Genomic DNA, 25,753 nt, shown 5'->3' with positions numbered 1-25,753 from the left:
TCTGTTACTGTATGCAACTGAAGTATTAAGTTGAAGTCTTCTTCTTCAGAGCTCCAGCTTTGTTTCTTGTTTTACTAAGATCTGTAAAGGTTGACTATTGTAAACTCTTTTTTTTTCTAAGTGGAAAAGAAATGAAAAAATGTCAAGTTGAACTTAGCAAGTTGCTGTACCTGTTGTTTCGTTGACAAAATGTTTTTGTTTAAAGCAATTGATATAAGCAGTTTTGATAAGTCCTAGTTTAGATAAGACCTGGCAAAATTCTGGGAAAGAAATGAGTGTAATTTTTTTAGTGAACTCTCTGTGAACTTACAGTACACAGGCCTTTTTCTTACATGGAGTATCAGGCCTCCCATCCTATGTCATCTCAATACCAACTGGGTCATGGACGCCACCTTGGATTTTGTGATTCCACCTCTCAGATCCATGTTATTTGTCACATGGAAAGGCCAGTTTCACGATTTCATTACTGCATATTTTGCCATTGTGTGTAGGTTACACGATTTTCACTTGAAATGTTTCTCTTCTAATCACGTTTGCACTCTCATCTTTGCTATTTTCCTTTATGTGTTGAAAATAGATATCTGAGCAATTCCACATGGGAAAACAAAAAAAAAGGAAATGTCAAAACTCACATTTCTGAATATTTTGTTCACATTTGTACTCTCTTAGTGCTTATGAATTCAACATTTTTTCCTGATGGACATTCTGGGGGGGTGGCACCAAACATCTAGACCGCCAAAGGTTTACTTACTTGGGAACAAGGCCTCACAACCACCATGTGGAATTCTTTCTATAACACTCAACATTACAATCATAAAGCATGAATCTTTTGATGATTTACATCCATACATGTAACTCTTTAAAAAGCATAACAAGAAAGTACTGTATGTTAAAATATTCTGGATATAAAGACAGAAACCTTGTAGTTTCACTGATAACTATTACTTTACTAACTCGCTCAAAGGCTACAATCAAGAAAAGTATTTACATAAGCCCACGAGGAGCTTCTATCTAAAAATCACATGATATGCATAGCACTTAATTATCCAATCATGATGCAGAGTCTTTTCTCTGATTTGCATATTATGACATCAGCATTAGCTATCATGTTTCCAACACTCCCACTTGATAGTCATGCTGATGGTTCAATCAAAAGATTATAATGTAAACAGAAACAATGTAAAAATTATAGAAACATGTACAGATGAGAGTTCCAATAATCAAACAATCTTCTTAATACCTAGCATGTCTCTCAATCTCTGAAAAGTTGGTTTGCTAGTCCTTTAGTCATAATGTCTTCACATAAATGCATCCATCTGCCTCATTTTAAATATTTTTTTATATAAAATACTCATCCAGAGTAGCATTTCAGTAGCGTGCTGACTGTTTGCGGCCGTATAGGCTCTTCTTTAATTTACATACATAGTCAGGTCTCTTTGGATCTACAAACCCTTCAGGCTGAGCCATATAAATATCGCAGTCTAAATTTCCGTTCAGAAAAGCAGTCTTCACATCCATTTGGTGAACTTCAAGGTCATGCACATTTGCCAGAGCGAGCAATGATCTTAGCGAAGCACTGCGGGTAACTGGTGAGAACACTTCGTCATAGTCCACACCCTTCAATTGTGAATATCCTTGCGCAACAAGCCTTGCTTTGTAACGGTCAACACAGCCATTCTCATCACGCTTAACTTTAAACACCCATTTAGATCCAACAATGTTCTTCCCTTCGGGGGGTGGTACTAATTCCCATTTATCATTATCGAGGAGAGAAGAAAACTCTGAATTCATGGCATCTTGCCATTGTTCACACCGTTCACTGTTCAAAGCTTCACCTACTGTCTTTGGTTCATCCAATTCAGAAGTTAAGGATTCAGTTAAATTACAGTCCTCATCTCTGAATCTAGCTGGTGCTCTCCTTTTTCTGGCTGGTCCTAGGTTTCTGACTCCTTCCATAAAATTTTCCTCATATGTTCTTGGTATTGGAGTCTTTGCTCCCACTGGTTCGATATTCTCCCCTGCTAGATCCTCGTGTATTGGAAGCTCAGGGACACCCTCAGCCTCATCTAGATCTGTCACAAAATCGTCCTGCTGTCCATCGTCCACCTGATGCTGATTTCCTGTCAAAATGATCAAATCTGTCCTCAGCAAATTGACCATTTCTGCTCACAACAAAGCACTTCTTGTCAATGTCATATAGTTTGTATCCCTTCACTCCAGTAGGATACCCAACGAAAATTGCCTTACGCGCTTTGGCATCCAACTTCTTGCGCTGACACCTTGGGGCGTACTCATAACTCACACATCCAAACTTTTTCAAATGGGAAACATTTGGTTTTCTCTTAAATAAGCACTCAAATGGTGTTCCATTGTCTAATGCTGCAGTCGGGCTCCGGTTGTGCAAGTAGACTGCAGTATTGCATGCTTCTGCCCAGAAATCCTTTGACAAATTTGAGTGTTGAAGCATAGATCTAGCCGATTCCATGATTGTTCGGTTTAAACGTTCCGCGACTCCATTCTGCTCAGGCGAATGAGGGGTGGTTAAATCCCGTCCGATCCCCTTTTCATTACAAAACGCTATAAACTCAGATGAGGTATACTTTCCTCCATTGTCGTTCCAGAGAATCTGCACTTCATATCCAAACTGTTTCTCGGAACTAAGAATCTCGACTTTGTGTCCAAACTGTTTTTCAACATAACACACATTCCTTGAACTTGGCTAATACTTCACTCTTGTGACGAATGAAATACACTGTAGCATACCTTGAATAGTCATCTGTAAATATTAACATATACTTGCTCCCTCCTTTAGACTCAACTTGCATGGGACCACAAACATTGCTATGCACTACTTGAAACGGCCTTGTAGCTCTCCTCTTCTCTTCTTCGCTGTTTGTTGGAAAACGTTTCTTTTGCATCTTTCCCAGAATGCATGCCTCACATTCCTTTGTATGCGAAGATGTGGCATAATCCATGCCATTCACCATTTTGTCTTTCTTTCATCTGTTCAGATAGTCGTAGTTTAAGTGTCCATACCTACAGTGCCATGTTGTCGACTCCTGCGCATGCGCCACATTGGCGTGCTCTACATTAGCCTTGTATAGTTTGTTATCGAACAAAGTTCCAAATAAAAACTCCCTTCCATTCTTCACCACCACAAACTTTCCACTGTCAAATCTTACCTCTGCTCCCATCATGGTCATTTGCAGGCACCGAGAGTAAATTCTTTGTTAACTTGGGCACGTATAACACTTTGTGTAGCTCTAACACAACTTCTATCGCACGTGGTGAGATGCGCATTGCCTTCGTCCAACTCGAAAATGACTGTATTATCTCCTAAATAAATCTTCTTTGGCTCCTTGTACTCAGTGTAATGTTCCAGAACGTTTAAATTACTTGTCATGTGTTTAGTAGCTCCGGAATCGATAAACCATACTCCTTGATTTGTCGTGCTGGAAATTAACGCCACGGCTTCACGATCGTCATCGCTTTCGGTATTCTCGTCCGCTACATGAACTCGGTCATTGTATCTCCGACTGCTCTTGTTGTTCGGACAATCCCTCATTAAATGACCTGGTTTGTCACAATTCCAGCAGTTAAATTCTCGAAATCTTGCATCCGGGTTCGAGCCAGATGAACGATTGCCCCGGTTGAAGTGATTTGCTCCTCTGCCACGTGTCCTGTTGAAACCACGTCCCGCGCCGCCATTTTGTCTACTTCGCGCCAGCAAAGCGTTATCTAACTCCTGTTGTTTTTCCATTTTTTCCTTGTGCTTCATGTACTCCTCGATCAGCAGACCTTTGACCATCTCCCAGTCTAATTCTCCAGCATTCCTCGCATTAAGACTTGTTAGAAAATTGTCGTACGACTCGGGCAATGATCCTAAAACAACAGTCGCGAATTTCCTCGATGAAATCTGCTCCTCTAACTCTCGAAGCTGCTCCGCTAGCGATGTCATAGCCGTGAGATGCTTCATTAGATCATCGTTTTCCTCCATTGTTGCGGCGTAAAATTTTTGTGAAAGTCTGACGATTTGAGTGACTGAGACAAATTCGAACTGGCACTGAAGTCTTTGCCACGCAACTAGTGGGTCGGTAATCGACGAGATATGGATCTGGATGTCCTTTTCCACGTTTAAAGCGATCAAAGAGTACGCCTTATCCAATCTCAATCGAAAGGCATTCCTAGCGGCTGCAGCGGCATCGTCAGCCGGCGCTATCTCCTGGTCTGGCTGCGTGAATCCCCACAGACCGCGTTCCATCAACAACAACTTCACGTTGTATTTCCATGACTGATAGTTCTTCCCGTTGAGCTTCTCGATCTTGGTTATTTCAGCCATAATGACAGATTATTTGTAAACAACTTCAGCAATTACTATTCACCAACGTCCTGGGCCCATAACCTGTTAAAATATTCTGGATATACAGAAACCTTGTAGTTTCACCGATAACTATTACTTTACTAACTCGCTCAAAGGCTACAATCAAGAAGAGTATTTACATAAGCCCACGAGGAGCTTCTATCTAAAAATCACATGATATGCATAGCACTTAATTATCCAATCATGATGCAGAGTCTTTTCTCTGATTTGCATATTATGACATCAGCATTAGTTATCATGTTTCCAACACTGTAGTTACACATAAAAAATGATTTTAATTTGGTTATTCGCAAAACAAGGTTTTATTTGTTCTACAAGCAGAATTAGGATCCTTTTTGAGTGGTACTTCATATTCTCTGTTGTACGTAGCAATTTTATTTTATTTTATTATTTTTGTTATTCTTATAATATTTATTATTATAAACTGCATTCTATGATAAATATTTGAAATGCAATTATGCTGGCTCCAGCTTTAAGCAGTGCCTACTGTAGATATATGTATTAATAATATTACCATGAAATTAGTTTTTGTTTTTTCTATTAGTAGAATACCACAAGTATTAAGTAAGGTGCTATTTAAGAGAATCTCATAAAAAAGGCAAACATCTAAAATAAGAATGGTTGGTGCAGTCCTTTTTGCAAATTCTTGAAAGAGAGCCGGGATCAGCTGATGTTGCTGCCGGGATGTAGCTCCTTGATCTTGGCATCCCCCATCACCTTTTCTCCCGGGTGTTCTGAGGTGTCTGTGCCTTTCGCTGGATGCTGTGACACTCTGGTCTTCTATTCTTTTTCCTCTTCCCCACATTGTCTCCCTGTCTCTGATTGGGGTTAGTAATATACTGTAAAAAAATGAATAATACAAGCATAACAATGAACTTTGAAATACCCAATTAAGAAAAGTGAATGATATTAAGCAATGATGTAAATAATTTCACAATCAAATAATCGCCTGTGTTTGTGAGCAACAAATTGATCTCCATATGGGCGAAAAAACTCGTGGAAGCAATCTAATGTCAACCAAGGCATACTGTATGGTGTAAATCGTAAGTCTTGTTGTCAAACCATGTATGTCGTCATGTATGCGTGCTTTTCTTTAACTCTTTAACGAAACTGTATCGTTCTCTGAGTAAAGGGACTTTGTATTTACGTATGGAACCTTATAAATACAAGACGCGTAAACAAACAACTGAATCACTTTGTATTCTGAACCTCGTGAGCGTGCTCTCACTCACGTGCCATGGCGTGACAGCGTTGTGTTACAAACGTTACAGAAACAAAACAAAAAAGTAGGGGAAACTATGACTTGAATGTTTTTTGTTTTTGCATTAAAGAAAGGCAAAACAACATCCTCTCTTGCTCAGGCTTTTTCATGTCAACTGTTGAAGGTTTCTCCAAAAGATATACTGATGCTATTAGTGCCAGTTCTTTTGTGGACTCTTTCTTTTTAAACTGCCTCAACTTGATGGATATTATGAAAAGATTGAAACCTTAGCAAGCATACTGAAGTACATGGTTGAATAATAAGTAGAGTGAAAGTGATTTGTTGCATGGCCAAAGGCTCCAAAGGTTGGTGGGACAGGTAACCAAGATATCCCACCCGTTCATAGTTTAACAGCTAGATTTTCGTTTATGGGATAGTTTCACTGGTTCCTAAAAAAACTAGCCGAAACTGGGTTCACCCTAATTGAACGATTTTGTCAATATTTACTGATGTTCACAAGGAGTGTTCGAAGATAAAAATGGAACGTGGAGCTTAACAAAGTCGCTCCTTATAAAAGCTAGCTAACAGAGAGTCCTCACACATGATTATTATGATTTGCAGCATTCCATCCATTTTTGCATATGCTGTTGTACTGATGGTACTCTTCTGTTAGTTGACAAGTACAAATGGTGGTATTAGATAACCAACTTTCAATTTCCTCTTGAACCGACTTGCTCCTACTTTTTCTTTTTTTTCGGATCTATTTCCTGCCCTTTGAGTTTTACAATTATAATAATAAGCTGACAATAGTATCTGCTTTATGTGCGTAGCATTTTTAGTGTGACAAGCAACGCCATTACTAAATGAAGGCACAGACTAGTTTCAAACCCCTATTGGGAACATAAGGGCGTCATGGCGTGAAACCATGAATACTGTTCTAGGGGTGATGAACTCAGTAGCTTCAGATGACATTGGAATAATACACTACGGCGCAACCTCTTTTTTTCTTACTTACAATACTATGAAACTGTGCTTACTTTAAAGGAGAACAAACGTAAACAACTGTACAGAAGTTATATCTGGGTGGACAAGCTGTAAATGTCTGGTGTTAAAAACAGTGACAAATAAAACAGTGACGTAGAGTGCACACGTGCTACACATATGTACATTCAAGTACACCATACTTACATGTGTACATACATACAGATATATACAAATTCTAACAGAAAAACATGTATACTATACTAACATGCGTAGATACATACATACATTTACAAATACATGTATACTATACTAACAGGTGTACATACATTTAGATATACACACAGTATACATAACATGGTGGCATGCATGGCTACCAATGGTACCATGTGTTTCGGTGACCAATTTCCTCCCTAAATCTTCTTCTGGGCTATTTGTGGATTGTGGATTGTAGAGTGGGAGAGAAATATATAAAAATGACAAGTCAAAGTGTAATCATAACAAAAGGAAAATCATTTTATCCTGCACTTAAATGTCTGGTATTGGCATGGGTTGCGGAGATGGTGTGAGCCTTCTTTCCTGTCGGGCAACAAATTTCTAAGAATAACGTTTGAATAGCTTCTTACATTCAGTTAGTCTTCGCTGCTCGAGGGTGGATAGACTTGTCAGAAGGATCCACGTTGAGTGTTTTTAAGGTCTTCTGAAAGGTACTGAAGTAGCTCAAATTGCCAGGCCCGGCAGGCTTACTCAAGAACAATTGTTGCAATGAGCATTTCAGTGTGCGCAAAGCATACAACGTTTTCCCAGCTTAAGTGCATATTTCATTGATGTGGATGTTTCAGGTAAGGTTGTAAGAAATAGTAACGCAAGGAAGCTTAAAGTGGTTTATGACCTCAGATCAATTCCAGCGAAAGAAAGGCTCGCCTGTATGGTTGTTTGTAAACAATACACACAGTAACAATGTACAAATAGCACCATTAAGCTGGGTGTAGTAATATTATTGCACACCTCCAGAATCTTAAATCGAAGTAGTATAAATCAGAGTAACTGGGGATGTGTACTGTATTCTTTCTAAAGTAACAAAAGCCTATAACTAAGACAACCTAACTAGTACTAGATGTAGTTAAAAATGGGAATGTTATAGAGCTCAATGGGGTGTATCTTTCTTGTAGAGGCTGAAAAGACGTCTTAAAGATTGGGGGATGTCAAGAAGATATCTTGAGTATGATCCAAATACCGTTAGATCTGCTATTACAGAACTTTTGGATGGACCAAATTCGATTGTTGGATATCGGTCAGTTTGGCATAATCTTCGAATGAAGGGTATACTGGTACCACGTGTAGTTGTTCAAGAAATGCTGAAAGAAATCGACCCAAATGGAGTTATTCTCTTTCTGTAAGCACGAGAAATTAGAGCCATTGTGTAAAAAAATCCACTGTTAATAGATGAGTGGTCTACAGAATGGCCAGGGAGGTTGATTACATCGTTGCGGTGTTCACCAAAACCTGTGCGGGGCATGGGACCAGTTTGTACAATGTCAATCATACCGCTATGCTCACATGAAATACAATAAATAAGATTGCTAAATGAGCAAGGAATCAAGTCTATACAGGTTCCACTCTCCATTAGATCTGGTTATGCATGTGGTAGGAGTAATGTTTTAACAAATGATACATTTCTTCCTAGTGCACTTGAAGGTGCCAGACCCTAAACCTGGTAGGACTCAAAGTGTTGCTGACAAGGAAGGTACATAAATTCTTGTCACATTGGAAAGAGAAAGGTTGTTGTTCAGGTATAATAGCTGCAGTTTCAGGGCCCTCCTGTAAATTCTTAAAGTTTTAAGAGACCAGATGTTTGATGGCTAAATCGGTAGGATGAGATGTGAGAGGAAAGGGAATTCCATCCTCCTGTTTGGGTTAGGAGGCATGTAACGCAACAGAACGGTCAATGGACATGGTTCTCTCAAGATCATCAGTGACCCCATGTGCGGGATATGCGCTGACACTGAAGAACTGACACATTTTCTCGGATTGAAAATGAAAGTCAGAATCGTCGCTGCGAAGTTCATTAAGTCAAAGAAATTGGAGTAATGGATAGAAATTTTGACATGCTGAAGGTGAGTGGATGAGTACAGTAAATAGCTGTGTAAATCGGTGGGTTTGTGGTACACTGAAGTGAATAGACGGTCGTCTTGGTTGGACAGTGAGATGCCAAGAAATGCGACTGAGGTTTCAGAAATCTTCTCATGTGAAATCTAGTTCAGGATGGAAGTTGCTAAGTTGCAGAGATCCAGATTGGAACAAGATGTTGCACAAATGAAATCACCGATATAAGAGCCGTAGAAGAGCGAGATGGGGTCTTCATATTTCTCAAAACTCTCTTCCTCAACGTATCCAACAAACAGGTTGGCGTACCATGATCCCATTTTAGCCACCAAGGCAACACCAGTGTCTTCCTTGTAAAGCCCCCTGGAAAAGAGAAACAGTTGAGCGTTACCACCAGCTCAGCTAACCTTAAAGAATAGCAGTGCTGGGCTGTTTCACACTCCTGCGATAAAAGCAATGTTTGAGGGCTTTGAGGGCCTAGCCATTAGGAATAATGGTTTGCAGAGATTTTACATTCATGGTAAATAAATCTTATGGGTGCTGCCAGGAAAGAAAGCGAAGATGCTGAAAATGTTAAGAGCATGGTTGGTGTCCTTGATATAGGAATGTAAAGACTGGACAAAAGGCGCCTTGTTCAGTCTCTACCTTCCTATATCAAGGACACCAACCATGCTCTTAACATTCTCATCAACTTTTCTTATCTGGCAGTATGTATAAGTTTTTTTTTCCCATGGACGTCAAATCTCTGTTAATTGTTATTTCTAATGTCGAGGCCCTCAAAGCTCTTAGACACTGTTTTGATCGCAGTAGTCTACAACAGCCCAGCACTGCTATTCTTTGAGGTTAACTGAGCTGGTGGTAACGCTCAACTGTTTCTCTTTTCCAGGGGGCTTCTACAATGAAGACACTGGTGTTGCCTTTGTGGCTAAAATGGGATCCAGCTACGCCAACCTGGTGTTGGATACGTTGAGGAAGAGATGATTGAGAAATATGAAGACCCCATCCCACTCTTCTACGGCTCTTATGTCGGTGATTGCATTTGTGCAACATCTTGTTCCAACGGGATCTCTGCCCCTGTTTTGGTTTTGTTAGCATCTTCCATCCTGCACTAGATTTCACATGGAAAGATTTCTGAAACCTCAGTCGCATTTCTTGGCATCTCACTGTCCAACCAAGGAGACCGTCTAGTTACTTCAGTGTACCACAAACCCACCGATTTACACAGCTATTTACTGTACTCGTCCTCTCACCTACAGCATGTCAAAACTTCTATCCATTACTCCAATTTCTTTGACTTCATGGACTTTGCACCGATGACTCTGACTGTCATTCTCAATCCGAGAAAATGTGTCAGTTCTACATTGTTCGCGCATATCCCGCAAATGTGGTCACTGATGATCTTGAGAGAGCCATGTCCATTGATCGTTTGGTTGCGTTACATTCCTCCTAACCCAAACAGGAGGATGGAATTCCCTTTCCTCTCACATCTCATCCTACCGATTTAGCCATCAAACATCTGGTCTCTTAAAACTTTAAGAATTTACAGGAGGGCCCTGAAACTGCAGCTATTATACCTGAACAACAACCTTTCTCTTTCCAATGTGACAAGAATTTATGTACCTTCCTTGTCAGCAACACTTTGAGTCCTACCAGGTTTAGGGTCTGGCACCTTCAAGTGCACTAGGAAGAAATGTATCATTTGTTAAAACATTACTCCTACCACATGCATAACCAGATCTAATGGAGAGTGGAACCTGTATAGACTTGATTACTTGCTCATTTAGCAATCTTATGTATTGTATTTCATGTAAGCATAGCGGTATGATTGACATTGTACAAACTGGTCCCATGCCCCGCACAGGTTTTGGTGAACACCGCAACGATGTAATCAACCTCCCTGGCCATTCTGTAGACCACTCATCTATTTACAGTGATTTTTGTTTACACAATGGCTCTAATTTCTCGTGGTTACAGAAAGAGAATAACTGTCCTTTGCTGAGATTATTAAGATTCCCTAAAACATGCCCAGCTCTAATTGGCTATTGATCCCTTTCAACTCGTTGTTGGCTCGCACTAGCAGGATCCGCCGACTGCCTATTGCTTGCATTCAACATTACAAGTACAAACCCCCATCCGGCCTTAGTCCCTTTTGCTCGTCTAAATACTTAGAATGTCAGCCAAACTACTCTCTTTTCACAGAGGCGTAAAACATAACGTTATTCTATATATATTCTTAACTTATTATTCTTTATTCATAACTTTATTATTTCAACGTTACGTTGATTTATTTCCCTGATGCCACCACGCCTATCACGGACACAATCTAGTAATTCTACAGCTTGTCTATATATTTTTTTTCTAATGATACCAGTTAACCAGAACACTGACACCACCAGAAAAAGATGCCGAGAGTCAAGACATTCTTCAATAATTTTCACCATGAAATCGTTTTTTTTTTAACTTTCCACCATAGCACATTAAGATAATAGTGTTAGGCTTAGCTTCCTTCGTATTCTCCAAGACTAGGTTTTCTATTGTTATTAATTTTGTAAGTCATTGTCTCAATGATAAGGTGTTCACTAAGTATTTTCGTATTATTGTTATCAATTTTACTTTCACATCCACGGTGACTCTGTTAAATAATTACACAACAAAGCATGAGCCTGCATCATCCTTTTGCGCTCCATTGTGCATACCAAGCGTCCAGGACCCAAACGCCTCTTGACGCTCTCGGCTTGCCTGTGTCCGTCCTACCATTCTAGTTTATTCTATATGTCTTAAGATATCTGAGCTTAAGGACAGGCTTTACAAATACTTCACTTACTGCACGACATGGTCATTTATCCAGCTTCCTGGTCCTACAGTTTCTACTTTTTCACCTCCCTAGTTCATGACACACTGTTGTCATTATTCCCGAGGACTTACCTCGCATTGAGTCTGAATAGTCCATTGTCAGTCAAGAGCTCAAGTTTTTCCGGTTTCCCAAGAAAAGTGATGAGTTTAAACTGCTAAAAATGACACTGGTTCTTTCCACTGACGAGTTAAGCTTGAAGCTTTCTGTCACATGAATTTGCCGATAAATATGACTTTGAAATGACAGTCGACAGAAGTCCCACTGGAAACCTAACAAGTGTCAATCCTCAGCTGTCGATTGCTTTTTGCCAGCCAGTGCTAGAAACTACGGTGGCCCACTAGGGTCACGGCAAATTAAAAAAAGCCACGGCAAATTAAAAAAAGCCACGGCAGAACAAAGCAAACGCACGGCAAAAGAAAGCGATCTCACGGCAAAATAAATCAAACTCGCGGCAGAACAAAGCATCTCACGGCAAAGAAAGCAATCCCACGGCAGAATACAACGAACTCACGGCAGAACACAACGAAAACGGCAGAACACAACTACGACCTGGCCCACAAGGGTCACGGCAAATTAAAAAAAGCAACGGCATAAAACAAAAATTTACGGCAGAACAAAGCAGACTCACGGCAATAGAGAGCAACTCCACGGCAGAACTCACGGCAGAACAAACAAAAGTAAATTGCCACGGCGGAAGTGAATTACACGGCGGAAGTGAAATACACAGTAGACCGCTGACAAAAGATTCTGGGCTCATGGTTGCGCTAAAGTCCCAGTCTTCCTCCATTTGCAAATTCAAAATGGCGGACAGCGAAAGCGAAGATCAGGAAAGAACCATCATAACACAATTATTTCACCTTGGGCATAGTTATGATGACATTGTTGGACTACTGTCGAAGTGTCATGGGATAAATATCAGCGTCAGAACGCTGAAAAGACGTCTTAAAGATTGGGGGATGTCAAGAAGATATCTTGAGTATGATCCAAATACCGTTAGATCTGCTATTACAAAACTTTTGGATGGACCAAATTCGATTGTTGGATATCGGTCAGTTTGGCATAATCTTCGAATGAAGGGTATACTGGTACCACGTGTAGTTGTTCAAGAAATGCTGAAAGAAATCGACCCAAATGGAGTTATTCTCTTTCTGTAAGCACGAGAAATTAGAGCCATTGTGTAAAAAAATCCACTGTTAATAGATGAGTGGTCTACAGAATGGCCAGGGAGGTTGATTACATCGTTGCGGTGTTCACCAAAACCTGTGCGGGGCATGGGACCAGTTTGTACAATGTCAATCATACCGCTATGCTTACATGAAATACAATAAATAAGATTGCTAAATGAGCAAGGAATCAAGTCTATACAGGTTCCACTCTCCATTAGATCTGGTTATGCATGTGGTAGGAGTAATGTTTTAACAAATGATACATTTCTTCCTAGTGCACTTGAAGGTGCCAGACCCTAAACCTGGTAGGACTCAAAGTGTTGCTGACAAGGAAGGTACATAAATTCTTGTCACATTGGAAAGAGAAAGGTTGTTGTTCAGGTATAATAGCTGCAGTTTCAGGGCCCTCCTGTAAATTCTTAAAGTTTTAAGAGACCAGATGTTTGATGGCTAAATCGGTAGGATGAGATGTGAGAGGAAAGGGAATTCCATCCTCCTGTTTGGGTTAGGAGGAATGTAACGCAACAGAACGGTCAATGGACATGGTTCTCTCAAGATCATCAGTGACCCCATGTGCGGGATATGCGCTGACACTGAAGAACTGACACATTTTCTCGGATTGAAAATGAAAGTCAGAATCGTCGCTGCGAAGTTCATTAAGTCAAAGAAATTGGAGTAATGGATAGAAATTTTGACATGCTGAAGGTGAGTGGATGAGTACAGTAAATAGCTGTGTAAATCGGTGGGTTTGTGGTACACTGAAGTGAATAGACGGTCGTCTTGGTTGGACAGTGAGATGCCAAGAAATGCGACTGAGGTTTCAGAAATCTTCTCATGTGAAATCTAGTGCAGGATGGAAGTTGCTAAGTTGCAGAGATCCAGATTGGAACAAGATGTTGCACAAATGAAATCACCGATATAAGAGCCGTAGAAGAGCGAGATGGGGTCTTCATATTTCTCAAAACTCTCTTCCTCAACGTATCCAACAAACAGGTTGGCGTACCATGATCCCATTTTAGCCACCAAGGCAACACCAGTGTCTTCCTTGTAAAGCCCCCTGGAAAAGAGAAACAGTTGAGCGTTACCACCAGCTCAGCTAACCTTAAAGAATAGCAGTGCTGGGCTGTTTCACACTCCTGCGATAAAAGCAATGTTTGAGGGCTTTGAGGGCCTAGCCATTAGGAATAATGGTTTGCAGAGATTTTACATTCATGGTAAATAAATCTTATGGGTGCTGCCAGGAAAGAAAGCGAAGATGCTGAAAATGTTAAGAGCATGGTTGGTGTCCTTGATATAGGAATGTAAAGACTGGACAAAAGGCGCCTTGTTCAGTCTCTACCTTCCTATATCAAGGACACCAACCATGCTCTTAACATTCTCATCAACTTTTCTTATCTGGCAGTATGTATAAGTTTTTTTTCCCATGGACGTCAAATCTCTGTTAATTGTTATTTCTAATGTCGAGGCCCTCAAAGCTCTTAGACACTGTTTTGATCGCAGTAGTCTACAACAGCCCAGCACTGCTATTCTTTGAGGTTAACTGAGCTGGTGGTAACGCTCAACTGTTTCTCTTTTCCAGGGGGCTTCTACAATGAAGACACTGGTGTTGCCTTTGTGGCTAAAATGGGATCCAGCTACGCCAACCTGGTGTTGGATACGTTGAGGAAGAGATGATTGAGAAAGATGAAGACCCCATCCCACTCTTCTACGGCTCTTATGTCGGTGATTGCATTTGTGCAACATCTTGTTCCAACGGGATCTCTGCCCCTGTTTTGGTTTTGTTAGCATCTTCCATCCTGCACTAGATTTCACATGGAAAGATTTCTGAAACCTCAGTCGCATTTCTTGGCATCTCACTGTCCAACCAAGGCGACCGTCTAGTTACTTCAGTGTACCACAAACCCACCGATTTACACAGCTATTTACTGTACTCGTCCTCTCACCTACAGCATGTCAAAACTTCTATCCATTACTCCAATTTCTTTGACTTCATGGACTTTGCACCGATGACTCTGACTGTCATTCTCAATCCGAGAAAATGTGTCAGTTCTACATTGTTCGCGCATATCCCGCAAATGTGGTCACTGATGATCTTGAGAGAGCCATGTCCATTGATCGTTTGGTTGCGTTACATTCCTCCTAACCCAAACAGGAGGATGGAATTCCCTTTCCTCTCACATCTCATCCTACCGATTTAGCCATCAAACATCTGGTCTCTTAAAACTTTAAGAATTTACAGGAGGGCCCTGAAACTGCAGCTATTATACCTGAACAACAACCTTTCTCTTTCCAATGTGACAAGAATTTATGTACCTTCCTTGTCAGCAACACTTTGAGTCCTACCAGGTTTAGGGTCTGGCACCTTCAAGTGCACTAGGAAGAAATGTATCATTTGTTAAAACATTACTCCTACCACATGCATAACCAGATCTAATGGAGAGTGGAACCTGTATAGACTTGATTACTTGCTCATTTAGCAATCTTATTTATTGTATTTCATGTAAGCATAGCGGTATGATTGACATTGTACAAACTGGTCCCATGCCCCGCACAGGTTTTGGTGAACACCGCAACGATGTAATCAACCTCCCTGGCCATTCTGTAGACCACTCATCTATTTACAGTGATTTTTGTTTACACAATGGCTCTAATTTCTCGTGGTTACAGAAAGAGAATAACTGTCCTTTGCTGAGATTATTAAGATTCCCTAAAACATGCCCAGCTCTAATTGGCTATTGATCCCTTTCAACTCGTTGTTGGCTCGCACTAGCAGGATCCGCCGACTGCCTATTGCTTGCATTCAACATTACAAGTACAAACCCCCATCCGGCCTTAGTCCCTTTTGCTCGTCTAAATACTTAGAATGTCAGCCAAACTACTCTCTTTTCACAGAGGCGTAAAACATAACGTTATTCTATATATATTCTTAACTTATTATTCTTTATTCATAACTTTATTATTTCAACGTTACGTTGATTTATTTCCCTGATGCCACCACGCCTATCACGGACACAATCTAGTAATTCTACAGCTTGTCTATATATTTTTTTTCTAATGATACCAGTTAACCAGAACACTGACACCACCAGAATAAGATGCCGAGAGTCAAGACATTCTTCAATAATTTTCACCATGAAATCGTTTTTTTTTAACTTTCCACCATAGCACATTAAGATAATAGTGTTAGGCTTAGCTTCCTTCGTATTCTCCAAGACTAGGTTTTCTATTGTTATTAATTTTGTAAGTCATTGTCTCAATGATAAGGTGTTCACTAAGTATTTTCGTATTATTGTTATCAATTTTACTTTCACATCCACGGTGACTCTGTTAAATAATTACACAACAAAGCATGAGCCTGCATCATCCTTTTGCGCTCCATTGTGCATACCAAGCGTCCAGAACCCAAACGCCTCTTGACGCTCTCGGCTTGCCTGTGTCCGTCCTACCATTCTTGTTTATTCTATATGTCTTAAGATATCTGAGCTTAAGGACAGGCTTTACAAATACTTCACTTACTGCACGACATGGTCATTTATCCAGCTTCCTGGTCCTACAGTTTCTACTTTTTCACCTCCCTAGTTCATGACACACTGTTGTCATTATTCCCGAGGACTTACCTCGCGTTGAGTCTGAATAGTCCATTGTCAGTCAAGAGCTCAAGTTTTTCCGGTTTCCCAAGAAAAGTGATGAGTTTAAACTGCTAAAAATGACACTGGTTCTTTCCACTGACGAGTTAAGCTTGAAGCTTTCTGTCACATGAATTTGCCGATAAATATGACTTTGAAATGACAGTCGACAGAAGTCCCACTGGAAACCTAACAAGTGTCAATCCTCAGCTGTCGATTGCTTTTTGCCAGCCAGTGCTAGAAACTACGGTGGCCCACTAGGGTCACGGCAAATTAAAAAAAGCCACGGCAAATTAAAAAAAGCCACGGCAGAACAAAGCAAACCACGGCAAAAGAAAGCGATCTCACGGCAAAATAAATCAAACTCGCGGCAGAACAAAGCATCTCACGGCAAAGAAAGCAATCCCACGGCAGAATACAACGAACTCACGGCAGAACACAACGAACACGGCAGAACACAACTACGACCTGGCCCACAAGGGTCACGGCAAATTAAAAAAAGCCACGGCATAAAACAAAAAATTACGGCAGAACAAAGCAGACTCACGGCAAAAGAAAGCAACTCCACGGCAGAACTCACGGCAGAACAAACAAAAGTAAATTGCCACGGCGGAAGTGAATTACACGGCGGAAGTGAAATACACAGTAGACCGCTGACAAAAGATTCTGGGCTCATGGTTGCGCTAAAGTCCCAGTCTTCCTCCATTTGCAAATTCAAAATGGCGGACAGCGAAAGCGAAGATCAGGAAAGAACCATCATAACACAATTATTTCACCTTGGGCATAGTTATGATGACATTGTTGGACTACTGTCGAAGTGTCATGGGATAAATATCAGCGTCAGAACGCTGAAAAGACGTCTTAAAGATTGGGGGATGTCAAGAAGATATCTTGAGTATGATCCAAATACCGTTAGATCTGCTATTACAGAACTTTTGGATGGACCAAATTCGATTGTTGGATATCGGTCAGTTTGGCATAATCTTCGAATGAAGGGTATACTGGTACCACGTGTAGTTGTTCAAGAAATGCTGAAAGAAATCGACCCAAATGGAGTTGAATTGAGAAAGGCCCATAAGCTGAAAAGAAGAGTTTATCGTAGCTTAGGGCCAAATAGTACTTGGCATGCTGATGGCTACGATAAACTTAAGCCATACGGCTTTCCTATGCATGCGTGTATCGATGGTTTCAGTCGCAAAGTCATTTGGTTGTATGTAACTCGATCTAATAATTATCCTGACAACATTGCTTCCTATTATCTGGACGCCGTCAAACAACTTGGTGGCTGTCCCAGAGAATGGTACTATGGCCGGTATACATTCTTTTTTTTTGGATGATCCCAACTCTCATAGATATGTTGCATCTCCACGAAATCAAAGAATTGAATGCTGGTGGAGCTTTCTTAGAAAAAATTGGTCAACATGGTGGATGAATCTTTTCAAAGACATGATAGAGAAAGCAGTACTCAACACAGCAGACAAGCTTCATTTAGAGTGTCTTTGGTTTTGTTTTGCTGAACTACTTCAAAACGATCTGAAAAGAGTGGGTGATTCATGGAATACTCACTATATAAGGAAATCCCGCCATGATACTGTAGCAGGAAGACCTGATGCAATTTTCCACCTTCCTGAAAGTTACGGGGGTATTGATAATTTACTTGTACCAGTTTCACAACATGATATGAGTTATGCTTACACTCATCTTGTACAACAGGACGAAGATGATGAATACCAAGAATATTTTCGTTATGTTCTTCACAGTCTCAATAAGAAGAAACCTGAACACTGGAGAGAAGCATTACAGATGTATGAAGAGTTGTTGCACATTGCAGTTAATGGTTGTTAAGTTACATTATTTTATAAGGAACGATTGAGAAACAACTTTCAAAAACTCATTAATTATTCATGAGGTATTCAACCAATCCCTGTTTGTAATTTGTACCACGTGAAGTAACTTGAAACCAGAGGTAGTACTCGTACCATTGTCGGCCTTTAAACATTACGTAAAACAAGGTCGAACCCCTCCTTCCCAGTCCCCTCCATAAAGGAAACAATTCAGTAAAAACCCACTTGCAAGATTCAACCAGTTGATTAAAAAGCACTAGGCCAGAAAAAGAATTATAAGTCACTGAGGTTCTCATATAAAGGGTGTCAAGATCAAGTTGACTGTAAATGAAACATTAGGTTATGTTAGCAAAAGGAAAACATGCCTATTTCAAAAATGGTTGTCAGAGGAGATTGCATAACCAAAAGGTTACAACCACTTAAAAGCTGTTCGACACACAAATTTGAGCTTCTTGAAATTGCACGAAAATGAACACTAAAAAGAGGTTAAGGTTAACCACATACTATCTTGTCATTATTTCATAGAAATGACTGCTTTTAACCATGCAATCACCATGTGACAATTGCCATTTTATCTTGCAGCTTTTTTGAAAATAGGTATATACTGTCACATGATTTACAATTTAAAGGTTACTGTTCACAAATGTGACATCAAGGCCTTGCAACACTGAATAATTCCCATGATTTAAAAATCTGTTTATAAGTTAATGCCTTAATCAGAATGGCACCAGCCTCAACACTATTATTGTGCATGTGTCAAAAAGGTTATGATTTCTTATAATACTTCATGAATTACAGATAATGGATAATGAAATAGACAAGTATTACTAAAAACAATATTCTTTTATTCTTAAAAATCTAATCAGCACTATTTTAGCTGTAATCAGTACTATGTGTTTCATGGATGGAGTATGCCCACTCTAATCAAATATCATTACAACTAAATCATAATTTGCAACTTCTAAATTAAGAACAGGAACAAACAACAATAACAGATAAAGCATTCATCAAGGCTCATCAAATTAGCTCATATATCTTTCTGTGCACAATCTATATAAACAAGGCCAAATACAGGGGTGCCGGAACCGGGGTTGGGGGTGCTAGAGCTGCCTCAATAAGTTTTGATTTCTTCTGAATTACTTTAAGATTTAAAAAGAAAAATACAGATAAAAAGCAAAATATAGCTAAACATATATAGAAAAACTACAAATGCATAGCTTAGCCCACACCCTCGCCCCCAATCAAAAAAATGCTCCGGCATCCCTGAAATAGCCTAAGTGTCCTGTATATGCACTTGTTTATTAAAGATAATTATAAAGGAAATACTGATTAGGCAGTGTCGCAAGACAGTACTTAGCTGTTAACTTTCATATTGAAGCATTATGAAATCACAAAATCAATTTGTTCAGTAAATCTGTTCAGTGTAACTACCCAAATTTCAATATGGCCAGGACCAATTTTTACATTATGTTTCAGCTGGTGTTTCACCGCTAAACAAATGAGGTTTTGAACCAGGTCCCCCTTACCTCCTCGCATTTTCGACCTTTCTGCTTGAGTGAGCACTGATATACTTGAACCAAATTCAACTTCGATAGAGTGAACGCAATGAACCCGTGAAATACATATTTGACTATTTATTACTTTTCTTTTGTGTCTATTTGACTATTACAGTATTAACTTTTACTTCACAGGTTCAATGCATTCACTCTAAACAATACCATCTACCAATAACTTGAGCATAATAATTTGGCTGGTGAGAACACAACCATAAAATGACATTGTAATTATGTCTTACTAGTCAAAACTAATGGAAATAAAAGCCATGAACATTAAACTGAAAACTAGAAATGAGAATGAGAGTACCAGTGTCCATTTTGAAAAAATATGTTTTAAGATTTTGAAAATGCCTGGCCCTTACAAAAAGCTAATAAAAAGTTTTGCTTAAAAGTATCTAACGATGCCATGTGGGCAACTGGAAGGGTTATCTCCCTCCCACATGCCCCAACAAGGGGAAAGCAAACTGTGTGCTTTGGGTTCCTCTTAAGGCAATCATGGTCAAACCTTACATGAATTGGAGAGATTTCCTTGCTGAGATTTCGGTGCTTTTGGCCAGTTAACCAGCCCATAACTGCACTTGGGCTCAGATCAACTACATTGAACCGTTCACCATCATCAGTATTGTGGTCTTCATTTTCATCATCATCGATATCTTTTCTATCAGCACCATAGGCTTTCCATGCCATCGCCTCTTGGTAGCTACAGACTTGTGATTTATCCTCAAGGCTGAATATGAAGTCTTGGAAGTTGTCCATTACTGACTCTTCTACGGTCCGACGAGAGCTTCCCACAGCTGAATACTGCGGTTTCATGAGAGAAAATAAGTAATTCCCGTCGACTTCCTCTTGGTGGCCCATAACAAACAGACCTTTGCATTTCTTTGGGTGCTTGGTGACTATGTCAGCCAATCCATACAGCTCCATTCCCTACTTTAGTTCTTTTAACATCAACTCCCGTCTGCTGAGCATACTGACAGTAACAGCAGCAAGAATAGAGTCAGCACATGCATCGGTTATGGGCCCTGTGTAGCCATGGTCAATTATAATATCAGTGCTACTGGCAATATCCTGCCTGATATTTTTCAACAGCTTACATTCTGTTTCAGTCAAATGTTTTTGAAGATCTTTGCTGTTGGAGTAGTCAAGATCTCCAAGTGACACCAGCGTGTCAAACACACAGGGGGCCAGAAAGTTTGGGGCTGGGCCTCCCTGGCCCAAGCTAGCTGCAACAATTTCCCCAATTGTTCTATAAGTGGCAATGTCATTGGTAGAATAAGCAGGACTTCCATCTGGGAAGAATTTTTTCGCTATATCGGGAATGATACATGAAAAAAACTCACGTGCCAAAGCACCATCATCGATTCCGTCTTCTCCTACAAACTTCACACGACACACATGAACAGGATTAACTTTCTTAGCTGCTCTTTGCCACAATGTGATAGCCCTGGTTACTGGTGTACCCCTTCTAATGATCATGAACATGGATATTTTCCCATCAGAGATGACCTTTTCTTGCAATAGTTCAATAACACCAGCTTCGCTTTCTGGGATAGGCGATTTTGTTTTGTTGTTGCTTGGTGGAGGGCTGTCATCATTGCCATAAAGACGTTCAATTTCATCATAGTAAAACCAGTCAGAACCACTGTTAATACTTATGCCTGAAGGTCCTGGATGATTGTTGGTTGGATGATTTGTTGTTAGTTTCTTGGCTGGTGGCTCTGTTGCTATGCAGGCATCACTTTCGTTGCTCCTCTTTACTGGACAAGAAGCTTCAGGTTCAGAACTGTCACTATCCCTTTCCTCTTTCCTAAATTCTTCTATGTCATTGACCGTACATAGATATAACGTTATGCGCTTGTAGTCCTTTAATGCTGCTTGCTCATACTTTTCCAAGGTGAAAAACTCTTTGGACGTTCCAGGAAGGAACAAAGCCTCTTGGCCGTCTTCGTAAAGTAGGACATATTCAGTTCCTTGAAATTAATTAATTTCATATATTTTAGTATTATTGTTTATATTTTAGTAATTTCATATACAGCAATATGCAGAAATTCTGATCTTGACTATCAAAGTATGTAACTATACAACTGTATGTGGGGTGCATCATGGGAAATGGACGTGCAGTTTGAGCAAATTGACCAAAAGTAATAATAATAATAATAATAATAATAATAATAATAATAATAATAATAATAATAATAATAATAATAATAATAATAATAATAATAATAATAATAATAATAATAATAATAATAATTTATTACTTACATGTCACAAATTCACATGAGAATATAATCAAATGGGCCGTGTGTTGTCATGTATGAGCATGTCCTGTGAGTTATATACTTTGCTAGATCAGAATTTCTGCATATTGCTGTATATACATTATTTAAACTTTTTTCTGTATATTTTAGTGTAATATTAATAGTCGAGTTAGTTTTTCTTAAATGTAAGAGCATTGAGACATCGTGCAATGCTCCAAAAACATTATTATTATTATTTATTATTACCTTCGGAATACAGGTTTCTCTGAAAGTCGGCCCATTTCGATTTCGCTTGTTCGAGCAATTCCTTATAGGATGCATGCTTGTTCACTTTTATTGCCAACTTCTTTCCTCTTTTATCCTTGAGCTCTTCCTCACTAAATACTTTCAACCCAATGTTAATGATTACATCATTAGCCTCCTCAGGTTTATTCTTGTCTTTTAACTGTTTCTTTGTCGGCTTGCCATCTTTTCCCTTCTTAAAACCAACGAATGATTTTATTGTAGATACATGTGAAGCAGGTCTACCAAATGGTTTGTTTTCAACTGCTTTGGAGAGTTCTAGAGAAATCAATAAAAACAAAAGAAATCTTATGATTAAAATGAAACTAAATGATCTTTGCCTTTTCAAAAAATTATCTAAAATATCTCATAATAATAATTATTATTTGAAAATTATTAAAAAAAATGATCATGAACAGTATAATTTAAAATGTTTTACATGTAGTTACTTAACTTCTTGTGGAAATAAAAGAAATAGACAATATGCAGTTTGTTTTGGAATAATATGGAAGATAGCTTGCTTGAGTTGGACTGAATTAAGCTTATAAATTATGAATTAAGCTTATAAGCTATTTACAACTATTTACTATACACTCAGTCACAAAATAGTGCAAATACAGTGTCTATGTCCATTAAACAAAATCTTCATGCCCCTCCCCTCCCCCCCCCCCCCCGACCACTTTTCCAATGGTCGATCCCTAAGTGAACTTTAAGGTTTTGCTTTAAGCTTATATCATCATTTGTTCTAACTTAAATGAGTCAGACTTTTCCAATTAGTTTTAATTCTCTTTAACGATCCTTTTTAAAGCGAGCTCTTAGAATTATTGGTCCAAAGCAGAGCTTAACTCTGTCCAAAGTGACCTGACGGCTGTGCAAGAAATTCCACACTTACACACACTGCTCTTACCTTTTCCGCAGAAAACACAAAACGTAGATCCATCATCGCCTAGCTTGCGACCACAATGAGAGCAAAACATACTTCTAGAGGTATTCTGCGACAAGGATTGTAAAAGCAACTAAATTTGCACACGAAGCAAGCGATTCGAGCGAGAACGAACGAATGCACGTGGTCCGTACATTGGTAACTGTCCAAAAAAATCGCGGGCTCGAGATCAGAATTAAAACAGCTTGGTCTTCCTGTGTTTAAAATGAAAGCTCACTTCCGCCGTGGCTTGGATTCTGTCGTTGTGTTCTGCCGTGAGTTCGTTGTATTCTGCCGTGGAGTTGCTTTCTTTTGCCGTGAGTCTGCTTTGTTCTGCCGTAATTTTTTGTTTTATGCCGTGGCTTTTTTTAATTTGCCGTGACCCTTGTGGGCCAGGTCGTAGTTGTGTTCTGCCGTGTTCGTTGTGTTCTGCCGTGAGTTCGTTGTATTCTGCCGTGGGATTGCTTTCTTTGCCGTGAGATGCTTTGTTCTGCCGCGAGTTTGATTTATTTTGCCGTGAGATCGCTTTCTTTTGCCGTGCGTTTGCTTTGTTCTGCCGTGGCTTTTTTTAATTTGCCGTGACCCTAGTGGGCCACCGTAAGAAACAGATTTTTTGAGGTGATGGCGAAATTTTCTAAAAATCTATTTCCAGCACTAGCTTAAAGTGGCTCTTTCACTTCTATAGACACCTGAATAGCCTTAAAATATAATTATTGATCTCATATCCATCGAAAAAATTACTGAAATCCATCAAAATATCTTTTTTTGGTGATTTTTCAAAATTCCCGCTTCTTTACACTTTTTTGCTACACCCTATCCGCTATCCGACAGCATGTAAATCGGCTCAATACAATTAGCCAATCATAGCGAGGTAAAAACAATAGGCTTTCCATCCACTTTCGGTTGTGACGTCAAAACAGGAACCCAAAATCTCACACTTCCAAGCAGTTCTTAGTTACTAGCAGTACGGATAGCTTTGAGCTAGAGAAAAATAAGATACGATCTCCTTAAAAACGTGCTATTTTTATCGCAAACGATGTCAACTGATGATGATGATTCGTCCACTGCATCATCATCTGCTTATAAACCGAGTTCCCAATCAGATACGCATGAGTTTGAGCCGGGCGCTGGACCTTGGAATCAGATAGAAAGTGACTCGGAATCGGAAGAGAACGGATACGCTGGTGAGCCATTAGCCGATCCAGAATGGCTGCTCACCTACAAAACTGAACAGGAACAAAAGAGAGAGATGGAAGAAGATCTCAATAAACGACTCACAAAAGCACGAGATGGCGAATGGTACGAACTACGCGGTAGTTGGAATCTCATACCTCGTTGCCTTTGACCAGTTAGGTCGCTGAGTTGTGATACCAATATTTACCTATCTTTTTTCGCTAGGTGTAAATACGAAAATTGTAACACGGAATTCGTAAGAAATATTAACGTACAGTGTGGCTTTTCAAATAGATTATTATCTTACTAGATTACACAATATTCATTGCTTACCTGTAAAAAACGATCAGAAACAGGGAGAAAGCCAGATTTCTTCACGATTTCATAACTTGTCCTTGTTTCACAACTCCGACAAATAGTGCTCACTTGTCCAATGTCTAGACTCCGTGTTCCAGTGTATCGTGGTAGTCTCTCCAGGTTTATTTATTTTTATTTCCAAAGTTTCTTTAATTTGATACCATTTAGTTTGAAAATTAAGAAATTAGTCTTTTTATATTTTCTACATAGCACGCTCTACATTTTATTTCTAAAAGAAAACGGCCCCGCGCGAGTTTATTGCTGTAATAAATCAAATACTAGCCGAATAAATCAAATACTAGTTCTTTATCTCCAACTAACATCGCAGATGGTTTCTCAGGACATTCGATAGTATTTCTTGTGGATTGATATCTGCTAGTTATCTCTTTCTTGAGAAAATTCCATTGTCAGGCGGCCCTGTGTTTTCGGGTTGCATCTTGCTAGAACCAATAGCCCTCTCAATATCTCTTATAACACATGGGAAAAAGTTTACCTGTATACCAGTGAACTAATTATATTTGTAGCATCGCGTTTAGAGATGCCAAGCCTGTACATTGGCCTTAAAAGGGTGGCCTATTTTTACAAGGCTTATATTTTCCGAGCGTTTATTCATTCTTAAGGCAATTTTCTCATCAATAATTATTATAGAAAAAAATAATCAATTACGTAATAATGATAAAAATCATTTCTTCATCTGATCTTCTCGTGTCTTGTGAATCAGATAAGAGACATTTCTTCATCTGATCTTCTCGTGTCTTGTGAATCAGATAAGAGACAATGAATGGGTGATCCTTGTAAATTTGTAAATTATGTCTCGTCTGTTTCTGCCCTGTGTAAAGCAATCAAACGATTCAAGGAAAATATATAAAAAAAAAATAAGACTGCCAATGGTGAATTGCTCTGCCTTTACTGCTTGGTAGGATGTTACTGTTGTTATCATTCGTTCTCCCCCCCCCCCCCCCCCTTTCACTGGGTTTGGACTGGATTATTTTCTCAATCTATGTTTATTATTTTTTAGACTAAAGATTTCAGCTTTTCGAAGG

The 25,753-nt window shown here is 39.4% G+C and overlaps 2 protein-coding genes across 2 annotated transcripts; one reads left to right on the top strand and one right to left on the bottom strand.

The window, feature by feature from the left end:
* The first annotated feature begins 16,619 nt into the window (after nucleotides 1–16,619).
* Nucleotides 16,620–19,993, top strand: LOC125561142. The gene is made up of 2 exons (XM_048724491.1): nucleotides 16,620–17,636; nucleotides 17,668–19,993. Exons 1-2 carry the CDS (start codon nucleotides 16,990–16,992, stop codon nucleotides 18,158–18,160), a joined length of 1,140 nt encoding a protein of 379 aa, XP_048580448.1. The 5' UTR covers nucleotides 16,620–16,989; the 3' UTR covers nucleotides 18,161–19,993.
* A 376-nt stretch (nucleotides 19,994–20,369) lies between these two features.
* On the bottom strand, nucleotides 20,370–23,774 carry LOC125561252. Its single transcript, XM_048725154.1, has 3 exons — nucleotides 23,166–23,774; nucleotides 22,223–22,537; nucleotides 20,370–21,685 (listed from the first exon to the last, which is right to left on the bottom strand). Exons 1-3 carry the CDS (start codon nucleotides 23,233–23,235, stop codon nucleotides 20,643–20,645), a joined length of 1,428 nt encoding a protein of 475 aa, XP_048581111.1. The 5' UTR covers nucleotides 23,236–23,774; the 3' UTR covers nucleotides 20,370–20,642.
* Between the last annotated feature and the right edge of the window lie 1,979 nt (nucleotides 23,775–25,753).

The sequence above is a fragment of the Nematostella vectensis genome, chromosome 3, assembly GCF_932526225.1.
Source record: "Nematostella vectensis chromosome 3, jaNemVect1.1, whole genome shotgun sequence".
NCBI lineage: Eukaryota > Metazoa > Cnidaria > Anthozoa > Actiniaria > Edwardsiidae > Nematostella > Nematostella vectensis.
This window is presented reverse-complemented; position numbering and strand designations above follow the sequence as displayed.

Coding starts and splice junctions, on each gene's coding strand:
- LOC125561142 (XM_048724491.1), top strand. CDS start 16,990: ATGGTTGCGCTAAAGTCCCAGTCTTCCTCCATTTGCAAATTCAAAATG. Junction 17,637..17,667: donor TACTATGGCCGGTATACATT/CTTTTTTTTTGG, acceptor CAACTCTCATAG/ATATGTTGCATCTCCACGAA.
- LOC125561252 (XM_048725154.1), bottom strand. CDS start 23,235: ATGTTTTGCTCTCATTGTGGTCGCAAGCTAGGCGATGATGGATCTACG. Junction 22,538..23,165: donor TTGTGTTTTCTGCGGAAAAG/GTAAGAGCAGTG, acceptor TGATTTCTCTAG/AACTCTCCAAAGCAGTTGAA. Junction 21,686..22,222: donor GAGAAACCTGTATTCCGAAG/GTAATAATAAAT, acceptor ATTAATTTCAAG/GAACTGAATATGTCCTACTT.